This window comes from Rhinatrema bivittatum, chromosome 1 (assembly GCF_901001135.1).
Source record: "Rhinatrema bivittatum chromosome 1, aRhiBiv1.1, whole genome shotgun sequence".
Classification (NCBI taxonomy): Eukaryota; Metazoa; Chordata; class Amphibia; order Gymnophiona; family Rhinatrematidae; genus Rhinatrema; species Rhinatrema bivittatum.
This window is the reverse complement of record NC_042615.1, coordinates 527,841,495-527,855,035: the sequence shown is the minus strand read 5'-3', so window position 1 is coordinate 527,855,035 and position 13,541 is coordinate 527,841,495. Positions and strand designations below refer to the sequence as shown.

The following is a 13,541-nucleotide window of genomic DNA, read 5'->3' as shown; positions in this document are numbered from 1 at the left end:
CTAGAAACATGGGTAAAGTCTCGCTCACCCGGGTGTAGTACTCTCCACACGTCAATCAGTCCTAACTGTTGGTTGAGAAAAATTGAATCCTTCTGCTTGAGGGTGGTCCTCCTTTCTTTGGGTGGGCATTTGTCAATAGAGGGATCCGCTGCCTAGTTAAAATCACCCATCAGAAATAAGTCTGCTTGGGAACTGGATTTTAAAAAGTTAGAGATCTGAGAGAAAAAGGTGTGGGAATATTCGTTGGGGGCATAAATGTTGCAAATGGGGATCACGTAATGCGGTGGGTTTGATAAACTGCGCTCTTGTCGAGCTCCGTCCCCCCCGAACCTTGCAAATCATCTGCTAACACTGCAGGAGCGCTCTAATTTCTGGTAAACGAAATATCTGCTAATTTATAGTGTGCTGTAGTCGGGAACCGGGAAATACTGACTTATGGCGTCCAGACTTATAGGAAAAGACCGAGAGAAGCTGAGGGGGCCTGAACCTAAAATGGCTGCCTCACCTAGTACCTCGCTGCCGACACAAGACTCTCTGGAAGAGAAGATTTCACAAGCGGTGGTGAGTGCCCTTGACATGAGGCTGCATCAGATCTCTGAGCAGATTGCGGAAGTTTGCTCTGCACTGGGAGATATGGATACTCGCATTGAACAGGCTGAAGGGCGTGTGGGCCTCCTAGAAGACGATGTCTGCGCCTTGGAACGCAAAATGGAAGTTCTTGTCAAAGAGGCGGCGGCTCGCGAGGAAATACACAGCAAATATTCACACCCCTTCCCCCAAACTTTGCCACCTAACAAGCACCAAACAACGTGCGCTCTCCCTAGCTGGACCCTCCTTATGGAATTCTATCCCCACCCATCTACGCCATGAAACCTGCCCCAAAAAATTCAGACAGAACCTCAAGACGTGGCTTTTCGCACGTGCCTACACTTGAACCCCCAGCCCCTCACTCCTCCTCTCCTCCCCAAACCCCTCCCCTTGCCCCCCCCCCGCCTCTCTCCACTTTCCCCCTACCCAAATCATTCTCATTGTAAAAAATTTACTTGTATATAAAAAATTTACTTGTATATAATATTTGTATATAATTTTACTGCCTATATATAATCATGCTCTCATGCTTATAATCATGTTACCTAGCTTATATTATTCTTGTACAATAATTTCCCTTCATGTTTCCCCCCTCTTCCCACTCCCCAGTTCTTTAATCAGTTTCAATGTAAAGCCCTGTTGGCCAGTTTTTGTTACATGGAAACCGATGTGATGTTTGCATAACGAACGTCGGTATACAAAAATTTTAAATAAATAAAATAAATAAATAAAGATCAAGGACTTGGAAAATCGAAGTCGGAGAAACAACTTGCACTTCATAGGCTTTTCTGAGGCGATAGCTGACCAAGACCTCCTTCGTATTTTAGAAACCTGGTTAAAGGCGAATATCATAGATCTCGCAAATGTGCATGGGGGTTTGCTTGAAAGAGCACACCGTCTGGGCAGGAAGTTGGAGGATCCCTCTATGCAACGGCCCCGTGTAGTAATCGCACGTTTGTTAAACTATGCTCACAAGATGTTGATCTTACAATTTTATCACAAAAATAGGGGCATTAAGTTTGAGAACAAATCAGTGCTGATTTTCCAAGATTTCTCTGCAAAGGATTCTCTTCAACGCAAGGCCTTCTCTGGAGTGAGCTTGGAGTTGGTTTCCAAAGGCATCAGATTCGCTATTATGTACCCGGCGAAACTGAGAATTACATATCAAGGATCCACGCAAGTTTTTGATGATGTATCCGGGGCGAAGGAATATGTGACAAAGCTGTCTGTGGGAGCGACTGCAGATTGAACAATTTCAACCCTACTTCTCTTTTTCAAGCATTTCTTTTAATTTTTCTCGCCTATCAAGTAGACCTTTTGGGTCTTGTCGGGACATAGGTAACTGTGGCGGTATTGTTTTTTCTATCTTGAGTCGATCGCCTTTGCTGATTCACTATTGAAGTGGCTTGAATTTTTCAGGGGTGCAGAAGGATATATCAGCTCCCTGGTATAGACCATAAGTATATTCACAATGTATTCTGTTATAGTTTTTGTGAACTAAGTTCTTTCTTGCCTCTATGGTTTGTTTTTTTTTCTTTTTTCTTCTCTAGTTCTGTGTAAATGCATTATTTTCCTGGTTGTTTTTTTTCATGGTACTCGTTTGCAAAGAGGTGCGTGGGCGACAAACGCATCTCCACCGCTGTGATCCATGTCCCTAATGGAGGGATGGTATGAGAGTGATAGGGTTACAGGGGTAGCCCTAAGTTGTTGTGTATTGCTCACAGTTTTTTTTTTTTACAGTCTTTTGATTGGGGTTGGTCAACAATTTAGGGGAGGGAGGAGAGGGGGGGTGGGGGGGTTGGAAAATGTACTTTTTTCTTTGTTTGGCATATGTGGTATTACCATTTAATGGTGTGGTTTACTATTACTGCGTGGCAAGATGTACTTTCCTGATCCCTATGCAGTGGCAACTTCCGAACTCGCTGTGGCCTCGATATTATCTTATGGTTCATTGGTTAATGCTCTGTTTCTCTCATAGAACATGCCTGTGTTACCAATTGTAACTTGGAATATAGCAGGGCTGGGAACACCGATCAAGCGGGAAAAGGTCCTCACTAGGTTGCATAGACTTCAGGCTAAAATTATATTCTTACAAGAAACCCACCTGACTGCTCCTGAGGCGTTAAAGCTAAAAAAAAAAGGGGGATATCTCAAGTTTTTCAGGCAGCGGGTACCTCCAAGAGCAGAGGTGTGGCAATTCTCTTACATAAAGCTGTTTCTTTTCAGATGCAGCACACCGTTGTTGACCTGAATGGCAGATTCGTTTTGGTGTTGGGCTCTTTGATGGGCAAAATGGTCATTGTAGCCTCTGTGTATGCGCCTAATAACTATGACCATTCCTTTTTCACGCAGTTGGCTACTCAAATTACCCTTATGGGGGACTATCCCGTCATCCTGGTGGGTGACTTAAATTTCATAGTGGATCCTATGCTAGATAGACAGCCACCTCGGCAAAATCAGTACAGTAGTAACCGAAAGGGCCCGAATTTTCTATGTCAACATTTGAAACTATTGGATTTGTGGCGGACTCTTCATCCAAGTGTGGTTGAGTTCACCCATATAGCAAAAGCACACCCTACACGTACGAGAATTGACTATTTGTTGGTATCAGAATTCATCTTTTCCAAGTTTGGCAAGGTGGTAATTCACGAGTTAGTAATATCAGATCGTTGCCCAGTTTTGGGGGAACTTCAGTATGGGGATTCTACTACCCCTGCCCAATGGCGGTTACCGGGCCATTTATTACATGACCCAGAATTTTCCACTTATCTACGCAAAAAGTGACAAGATTTTGCAACATTTAATGCACCCCATCAGACTCAATCTATTTTATTTTGGGAAACAGCGAAAGCTGTCATTAGGGGGGAGATCATTAGCTATGTACATGCTAAGCGCAAAAGACTGGATTCTGATATTGTTTCTCTTGAACAGCGTATGCTGGGGCTGAGGCGCAAGATGCTCCAACAAAGGGATGAAAAGTCTAAAATGTCTTTTCAAGCTGCACAAACTGCTTTAAATGTCTTATTGCATGATAGGGCTTCCCATACTCTATGGACTCGTCAATTTACATTTTTCCAGCATGGGAACAAAGCGGGGAAACTCCTGGCCTCTTTACTGAAGACACAGGAGCCTTCTAAATACCTTCCCAATGTACGCTCAACTGGGGGGGCAGATAAAAACAGCTTCTTCTGATATCGCTCAGGTATTCTTGGAATACTACCAGAAACTCTATTCTGCAGACCCAGTTGCTGAGATAGAGATAGACAAATTTTTGGAGGACCTCAATTTGCCAACCATATCCCCAGCCCAAAAAAAGGTTCTTAATCAAGCCATTAAAGAACAAGAAGTCCAAAAGGCGATTTTGGCCTTGCCAGACAACAAAGCTCCAGGTCCAGACGGCCTAACTGCTTTATTCTACAAAACCCTGAGCGCAGACATTGGCCCTCACCTGACAGACCTTTTTGAGGCCATCTCTGTGGCTGGATGCATGCCACCAACAATGAGAGTTGCCACGATAGTGGTACTACTGAAACCAGGGTGAGATCCCTTACTTACTTCTTCCTATAGGCCGATTTCACTACTGAATCTAGATATCAAAATATATGCTAAAATCTTGGCTAACAGATTGAAAACAGTGCTCCCCTTGCTGGTCCTGCCGGGGCAGGTTGGGTTTGTTCATGGTCGTCGATCCACGAGGGAGCCAGAGGAGTCCTCGGTCACTCGAGGCAGGCAGGCAGGCCGCCTTCCTACAGGCCCCGGAGCCCTGAGCCGGCACCAGAGCAGAGAAACAAAGGGAGCCGCGGTAAGACCACCCACTTCCCCGACGCGGACCAATCCGGCTCTCCCAGCCCTTTAAAGGGCTCTATGGCGCCCAGACATGCCCTTTCCACTGCCAGCCCTCCTCCCTTCGCGATCGGTGCGGCGGACCCATCTGGGTCGAGGGAGCCAGAGGAGTCCTCGGTCATTCGAGGCAGGCAGGCCACCTTCCTACAGGCCCCGGAGCCCCAAGCCGGCACCAGAGCAGAGAAACAAAGGGAACCGCGGTAAGACCGACCACTTCCTCGACGTGGACCAATCCAGCTCTCCCAGCCCTTTAAAGGGCTCGACGGCACTAGGCGTCCCACGCCTAAGGGGCGCACAAAGGGGCCTGCCCCTTTGTGCAGCCCCTTCGTGCAGCTCTGCAGATCAATCTAGATCAACTCGCTCCTCCCCGAGGTTGACCACCCTAGTACAGCTGGGCTCTACAATATGCCAGACCGTAGCGGTAGATGTCCGAGAACTGCCAGGGTAAGGCCTTAATTTATCTTACCCTCTTAACCATTACACTCATAACGCCGACCGCGAGGCTCCTCTCCCCCTTCTCCGGTGACAGATGCCTTCGAATCCAGCCCCCACTAGGCCGGCAGCCAACTAATCAACTGAGCCACGGAACAGCACAGCAGTGCTACCTCAACCCATTGAAGACGGCAACCACAAGCCCCCACGTAGGCTCTTGCTTCAGACGCCTTCAAATCTACTACCCCCGCCTCTGTATGAATATATAAATCTTTTATACTCTAATCCTACTGCCCGAATCATGGTGAATGGGATTCTATCTGATGAGTTCCATTTAGCAAGGGGCACGAGACAGGGGTGCCCCTTATCGCCCTTACTATTTATCCTAACTGTGGAACCCCTGGTACATAAACTTTGGAATGACCCGAATATCCTGGGAATAAAGGTAGGCTCCCAACATTATAAAACCCTATTGTTTGCTGATGATATTCTCCTTCTCCTTACTGAAGCTCGGAAATCTCTTCCGGCAGCCATTAATACATTTCAACACTATCAGATGGTCTCTGACTTTAAGCTAAATCTTGATAAAACTGAAGCCTTAGATCTCATGGGGAACTTACGGCCAAATTGGTCAGATTTTCCAGTTAAATGGGCTATGGATTCTATCAAATATTTAGGGATTTGGATTCATCATTCACCCATGCAGTGGTATGCACTGAACATCCCTCCTCTTTTGGATAAAGTTAAACAAAAATTGAATAGTTGGAGGTCTCTCCCGCTGTCTATTCAAGGCCGAATAGCGGTTGTGAAGATGGTCATTGCTCCAAAGATTGTGTACTTTTTTCTAATGGTCCCCCATTTATGGAAGGCAAAGGATCGCCTTCTTTTACAGAAATATGCAGGGATTTTCTATGGCAGGGCAAGAGAGCTCGATTGTCTTTCTCCACTCTGAGCACTCCTTAGACCCAAGGGGGATATAGGTTTCCAGATTTTCGAGCTTATGCTTGGGCGGCCAATCTAAGATTTTTAGGTGATTGGTGCAATGGGACTTCTATCTATACAGATGGGGATTTGTTTAAAAATATTTGTGCCCCAATTGACCCCAATCTTCTTTTAAATCTCCCTCGGCGGGAATTGTCCGGCCGCTATCTGCAATTTACTTTACTACGGACTATGAGGAAGATTTGGGAACTCCTTAGACGGGCTTTAAATCTCCCGGTGCATTTGTCTATGCATTTCCCCTTGAGGGGAACCACGGCATTATCTTTGGAGATATTGCCCAAGATTCATAACCTCCAGGTCTCATCAAACTGGAAGTTGAAGGACATAATTGACCCACATACTAATACTCTTTATACCTTTGCACAGTGTCAAACTCTTTTGGGGTTCCAACCTACACATTTTCTCTTATATGGCTATTTGAGAAATACGTGTGGTGTTCTTTTTCAAACTATCAACAGTCCCCTTGAGAATTCTACTAGTAGGGCTTTGTATACTACTGTGGAGTCTGGCAAGGGTTCTCTATCTGTCTTTATGTATTTTTGATGAATATACTTCCTCATTCAGTTCTTCCAAATCTTGTAGGGAAGTGGTCTAGGGACTGCAAAGAACCACTCACGACTCGTATGCTTAAAGATTGCTATGTTGCTATCCCCATGATAACTAGTAATGTTCGTTACAGGGAACTCCAACAAAGGATTTTCCATAGGACTATTATCTCCCCGGCAAGAGTATACCGGATGCGGATTATTAACTCTGACGTTTGTATAAAATGTGGAGTTGCTCCCGCTACTTTTATTCACTGTGGGGTAGATTTTCAAAGGGGTACGCGCGTACCCCCCGAAAACCTACCCCAAACCCCCCCTGCGCGCGCTGAGCCTATTTTGCATAGGCTCGCGGCGCGCGCAAGCCCCAGGACATGCGTAAGTCCCAGGGCTTGCATGGAGGGGCGTGTCGGGGGCATGTCGCGAGTGACGCGGCATTTCGGGGGCGGTGCCGCGGGCGTGGTTTCGGCCCGGGGGCATTCCAGGGGCGTGGCTGCGGCCCCCGGACCGGAACATGGAGTGCGGCAGCCGGCCCAGCACACGCAAAGTTAGGGTGGGGTTTAGATAGGGCCGGGGGGGTGGTTAGGTAGGGGAAGGAAAGGGAAGGTGCGGGGGGGGGTGGAAGGAAAGTTCCCTGCGGAGGCAGGCTGCGCAGCTCGGTGCGCGCAGGCTGCCGATTTTGGGCAGCCTTGCGCGCACCGACCCCGGATTTTAATGGATATGCGCGGCTACGTGCGTATCTATTAAAATCCCGCATACTCTTGTTCGCGCCTGGTGCGCGAACAAAAGTACGCATGTGCGCAGATTTATAAAATCTGCCCCTGTATTTGGGATTGTGCTTATATACAGAAATATTGGGAAGATATACGGATTAGGCTATCTGAAATTTGTGGGGTGGAAATTCGTTGGTCTGCATCCTTTTGTTTATTGCATAATGATGTGGGAGATGACAGTTTGAACTATGACATTGTGACATTTTTTGTAAAAGCTTGTTTAATAGCTAAAAAATGTATTATGGTAAAATGGATCGACCAGGAACCTCAGACGAGAGCGATGTGGAACGTTATGTTGATGGAATTGTACCAGTTGGAATACGGCTCTATGTACAAGTGTTTTTCACCGAAGAAGAGGAAGTTTTTAAGGCCATATGGTATGACTTCTATCAACATTTTCCTGCAGCAGTGAAAGTTCTAGCTCCTTTGAATTTGGATGATACTTAGCCTTTAAGGAAGTTGTCAAGCCTTGACTGGTATAACATTTCTGAAAGTATTTACTCACCTAGGTACAAAGTGTCTGTCCACCATATGAGGAACCTATGTATGCCACCATACTGTGGAAATGAGTACAGGGGGGTGGGGGAGGGGGAGGATTGGGCGGGGATTTTCTAGTTGACAAGTATCTAATTGTTGTTCTGTTTTTTTAAGCTCACCAAAAGGGGGTGACCTCTGTGTAAAATTGCTCTGTGTGAAACCAGTGGAGTTGCCGCTACAAGTATGAAAATCTAATAAATGAGAATATCTTGATGAAACTTTTGGGACTACTACATTTACTTGCACTGTTTTGTGGATGGACTTGCTGAAGTGCAGGTTTAGCTCATTGTGTTGTTCGGGTAATTGAAGTCTCCCATTATTACCGCACTACCAATTTGGTTAGCTTCCCTAATTTCTCTAAGCATTTCACCGTCAGTCTCACCATCTTGACCAGGTGGACGGTAGTATACTCCTATCACTATAGTCTTCCCCGACACACAAGGGATTTCTATCCATAAAGATTCAATTGTGCATTTAGTCTCATGCAGGATGTTTATCCTGTTGGACTCTATGCCATCCCGGACATAAAACACCACACCGCCTCCCGGGTGCTCCTCTCTGTCATTGCGATATAATTTGTACCCCGGTATAGCACTGTCCCATTGGTTGTCCTCCTTCCACCATGTCTCTGAGATGCCAATTAAGTCTATGTCATCATTTACTGCTATACATTCTAATTCTCCCATCTTACTTCTTGGACTTCTGGCATTAGCATACAAACATTTCAAAGTTTGTTTTTTGTTTGTATTTTCATTCTGCTTTTTAATTGATAAGGATAAGTTAGAATTTTTTAGCTCAGGTGAGTTTTTAGTTACAGGCACTTGGACTACTTTTCTTATTATTGGAACCTCACTGTCAGGATGCCCTAATTCTAATGCATCATTAGTATCCTTTGAAGATACCTCTCTCTGAAACATGCACTGCTGAGTGACTGTCAGCTTTCCCCTTTGCTCTAGTTTAAAAGCTGCTCTATCTCCTTTTTAAAGGTTAGGGCCAGCAGTCTGGTTCCACCCTGGTTAAGATGGAGCCCATCCCTTCGGAAGAGACTTCCCCTTCCCCAAAAGGTTCCCCAGTTCCTAACAAAACTGAATCCCTCTTCCTTGCACATCGTCTCATCCACGCATTGAGACTCCGGAGCTCTGCCAGCTTCTGGGGACCTGCACGTGGAACAGGGAGCATTTCAGAGAATGCTACCCTGGAGGTTCTGGATTTAAATTTTCTACCTAAGAGCCTAAATTTGGCTTCCAGAAACTCCCTCCCACATTTTTCTATGTCGGTGCCCACATGTACCATGACAGCCGGCTCCTCCCCAGCACTGTCTAAAATCCTATCTAGGTGACACGTGAGGTCCGCCACCTTCGCACCAGGTAGGCTTGTTACCGGGTGATCCTCACGCCCACCAGCCACCCAGCTGTCTACATTCCTAATAATCGAATCACCAACTATGACGGCCGACCTAACCCTTCCCTCCTGGGCAGTAGGCCTTGGGGAGATATCCTCGGTACAAAAGGACAGTGCATCACCTGGAGAACAGGTCCTTGCTACAGGATCCTTTCCTGCTACACCGGGTTGATGCTCTCCGATCATGAGACCTTCTTCCTCCAAGGCAGCACCAGGGCTGCCAATCTGAAGTTTGGTCTTGGCTACTATGTCCCTGAAGGTCTCATCTATATATCTCTCTGTCTGCTTCAGCCCCTCAGGTCGGCCACTCTAGCCTCCAGAGATCGGACTCGTTCTCTGAGAGCCAGGAGTTCTTTGCATCTTTGCAGTCTGAATGTAGTAGCTTTTCTTTTATATAGAGAAAATACCGAATGTTTAATTATTTTCTCTATTAGAGGAATACCGCCATATATATGGGTTCTTTATATCGCAGCTTTTTTTATGTTATCAGCATTTGTAAGAGCTGCTCTGCTGCTGTCATTGGCTGGTGTCCAGTCAGCTCTGCAAACGAAATCTGTGTCATATTCAGCATAAGTTATTTTAGTCTCATACAGTATCCCAACCCAAAATATGTTATTTTGGGTTGGATGCATAACATACGAATACAAGGCATTATATCAGAAAATGTATTCTTGCTCATTGAAATATATACATTTTATAATAGTGGAGGTTATTTTCAAAAGGTTTTATGTAGGTAAAAGTAGCATATATCCTAGCAATTTTCAAAAGCCCCTTTTACATATGTAAAACCCAGTTTTAAGTGCATTGATTCTTTTGAAAATTACCTCCAGTGAATATATTTTGTGTTTTTCATGTGTTGAAATAGCTTCCTTCAAATGCTTTCAAGCATGTACAATGTAAAAAAAAAAAAGCTTCAGGCTCCACTGAAGACACTTCATATGCTGATCGTACTAGATTTAAACTCACTGGAGCTATAAATAATGTGTTATTGCATGAATGGATCATAACTTACAAATTCTGTTTTTAGATGTGCTCTAGTGACCAGTACAGATTTTCAGCTAAACTGCTGTTCCTAACTTGCTTGACATGTCATTAAGTCATTTCTGGTGTTCTAATAAGAAAGATAGTATATATGTTTAGGGCATAAGAACTCCAACTAGCAGGTAGTAAATAAATATGCCAATACCTCTGTTGGTCCTAACAGAAATCAAAACTAATTTAATTTCTGGACTTTTAAACTAGCAACAGTGTTGTGTTTTGGGTTTTTTTTATTTTACTCTTGCCTTTTCATTGGTAGCTCAAGGTGAGTTACATTCAGGTGTAGTAGGTATTTCCCTGTCCTCAGAGGTCTTACAATCTTGCCCAAGGTCACAAGGAGTGTCACTGGGATTTGAACTCCGGCTACTCTGGTTCTCAACCCACTGTTCTAAGTATTAGGCTATGCTTATTGTCTGAGACTTAGCAGGATATTTCAGCCACACAAGTGATATGTGCAATTGAATATCCTGCTATCCTTGGAGAACACCTATTACAGGTAAGCAACTTTGCTTTCTCCAAGGATAAGTAGAATATGTCAGCTACAAATACCACTTGTGTGGGTGAATATGCTGTTGTCCATAGAGAATACTTGGCTGTGATAAACAACTTTGCTATATTGGTAATTATTTGTGAATGAGAAAAAGAAAAAAAGGTGATTAAAATATTCACACTTGGAGTTTTGATTTGATTATCATTCAAAGAAATCTCAATAATGAGTGCCTGATAGCTAGGCACTACTGTATGAGATATATTCATTCAATACCCAATCCAGCTTCTACTTTTTGGGCCAGTCAGGACTGAGGATGCTGCAGAGGTAGTGCTCACAGCTCCAACAAAAAGTGTTTCAACTGCAACACCTAATGGTCAGATTCTTGGTACATGCATATCAGGTTCCATAGAGAGCTGCAGTCTGTGGTATTTGGCCAAGGATCATGGCTGCAATTTCTGTGCTAGATAAGAACATAAGTTACTGTGCTGAAATCCTTCAAGCCCAGTATCCTGTCTGACAGTGGCCAGTCCAAGTCACAAGAACCCAGCAGATCCCAAAAAGTAGATCTGTTTTTTGCTACTCACTCCCAGGATTAGTGATGGCGTTCCGTAGTCTACCTAGCTAATAATATTTTATAGACTTCTTCCAGGAACTTGTCTAAGGTGGAAGAGAGGAAAGGGTCAAATAATGCAAACTTTCTTGGCTAGATGTGAATGAAGGCTTAAGGAGGCATATCCCATTAAAGATTGAGCTAGAAGCCCATAGGAATAGGAGAATCTTGCTAGGCCTAATCAAAGGTGGTATATGCACAATGTAGATGATGTATTTTTGCCTTGTTTCACTAGAAGAGAAGAAATACATATAAATTTTAGCTTGCATTCCATTGAAATATGTGTAAATTTGTGTTAATTATAAATTTTGGGATTACATCCAAGAGCTTAGAACATCAGCTTTAAATTGTTACAGCTCTACCACAACAATTGCATTTTACATTACATCTGTTGTTTGCTTTTTCCCTAGGTATAAGCCTGTGCAGAAAGTAGATGGGGTTGGAGATGGTTTCACAGGGAGTGGTCAACAGACAGGCACATCTGTTGAACAAACTGTAATTGCCCAAAGCCAACATCATCAACAGTTTTTAGGTATGTGGGAGCACTGCAATGTATAAATAAAAAAAATCACAAGCACCACCCAAAATTACACAATGTGTATTCCAGTAAACCTCTATTGTAGTACCACAAAAAATAATAAATGGTTTGAACCGGTATATCTTTTATGCCATATCACATAGCCATAAATAGTATATGGAACCATCAAATATTGTAGGACCCTTACTCACAGAGTCTGTGTAAAAATCAAACTCTCATTTGGTATAGGGTCACTTTATTTTAAATCAATTTTCTTTTGTTCATTTTTTGTAATGTCATTTTTTGTTAAAATATAAAAATTCTCCCAAACGTGCTGACGAACTTCAAATTATATAAATCATGGTAACAACACTTCGTTTAGCAAGCAAAAATGCAAGTCTCAAGTCCCAATCCAATAAATTTCAGAAAAGAATACTCATCTCGAAATAATAGCTAGGAGTCCCGAATCCCGACACGATCGTGTTTCGAACCACAAGGTCCTGCTTCAGGGGAAACAACTTCTTCAAAACATCATTTCTTTTCATCCACAGAGTTTTCCATCCGTTCTGTCAGCGAAATTCTTCCAACTGGCTATTTTTCATGCACTTTTTCTTACGCGGTCTGCATTTTTGCTTGCTAAACGAAGTGTTGTTCCCATGATTTATATAATTTGAAGTTCGTCAGCACGTTTGGGAGAATTTTTATATTTTAACAAAAAGTGACATTACAAAAAATGAACAAAACAAAATTGATTCAAAATAAAGTGACCCTATACCAAATAAGAGTTGAATTTTTACACAGACTCTGTGAGTAAGGGTCCTACAATATTTGATGGTTCCATATACTATTTATGGCTAGGTGATATGACATAAAAGATATACCGGTTCAAACCATTTATTATTTGTTGTGGTAAATAAAAAAAAATCTACATGGGATCAGTTTTCAAACAGCTGCTGAATAGACAGGATTACCAGTTAATTTTAATTGGTTATCTTTAAGCAAATTTTCAGCTGAAACTAATTGGCTAGGTTTTCTGCTGAAAATTCTGCTAAATTTGACCTTTAGTATAGCTATGGAGCTGGTTTATAGTTGTATTTATCTGTTTAGTGCTGAAAATCAACGCTAACCAGGTAAGTTGTCTTTAAAAAAAAAACCAGCAACTGACAATGCACCCTCTTGGCACCCAGTAAGCATTTTTAGAAACACTCCCTTTCCCCCCTGCAACAATTTCTACTCCCTGCCCCCCATTCTTGTCCAGCCATTTCTGTCCTGTGCCATGATACCCCCTTCCCCTGTCTTTGTCTTCCTCTCTCCTGTCACTCCATTAGCATTAAAAAAAAAAAAAAATCCTGAACTGTGACTTCCCCCACTCTCCTCCCCCCTCCCCCACTTCCTGGTATTACATTGGCATAAAAAGAAACTGCTGTAGTGGAGATTCAATCCCCCCCTGCCCCCCAACCCTTCAAACTCACACGCAGTGCCCCCAGCCGATCTAACAGGAGGAAGGTGGGGGGAAACTGCGCTTCAGGATGGGGGTTATGCTGATAAAATTCTGGCAGTGAGGCAGGCAGAGAGATCGCAGTGCAGATACAGGGTGGAGGGCAGGATATTTTTTTTTTTATTGCTTTTGGCCTAAGGCCTAAGCAGCATCTGGCCAGATTTAGGCCTGCTATTGCAGTGCCTAGTTGTGGTCAGGCTAGGTGACTCTGATGATTTACCCCATAGTGCCATAGTATTCACTTACAGCCCTCGAGGACGCACCAGCAGT

At 43.8% G+C, this 13,541-nt stretch overlaps 1 protein-coding gene across 3 annotated transcripts in view; it reads left to right on the top strand.

Annotated features, from left to right (window-relative positions):
• The window catches only part of RFX3 (regulatory factor X3), a 703,712-nt gene that overhangs the window by 517,324 nt on the left and 172,847 nt on the right, over nt 1-13,541 (top strand). For all 3 annotated transcript variants that reach the window (XM_029613424.1, XM_029613416.1, XM_029613406.1), the window contains one exon: nt 11,667-11,788. In XM_029613424.1, coding sequence (XP_029469284.1) covers nt 11,667-11,788 — 122 coding nt within the window. The remainder of the gene's footprint in view (nt 1-11,666; nt 11,789-13,541) is intronic.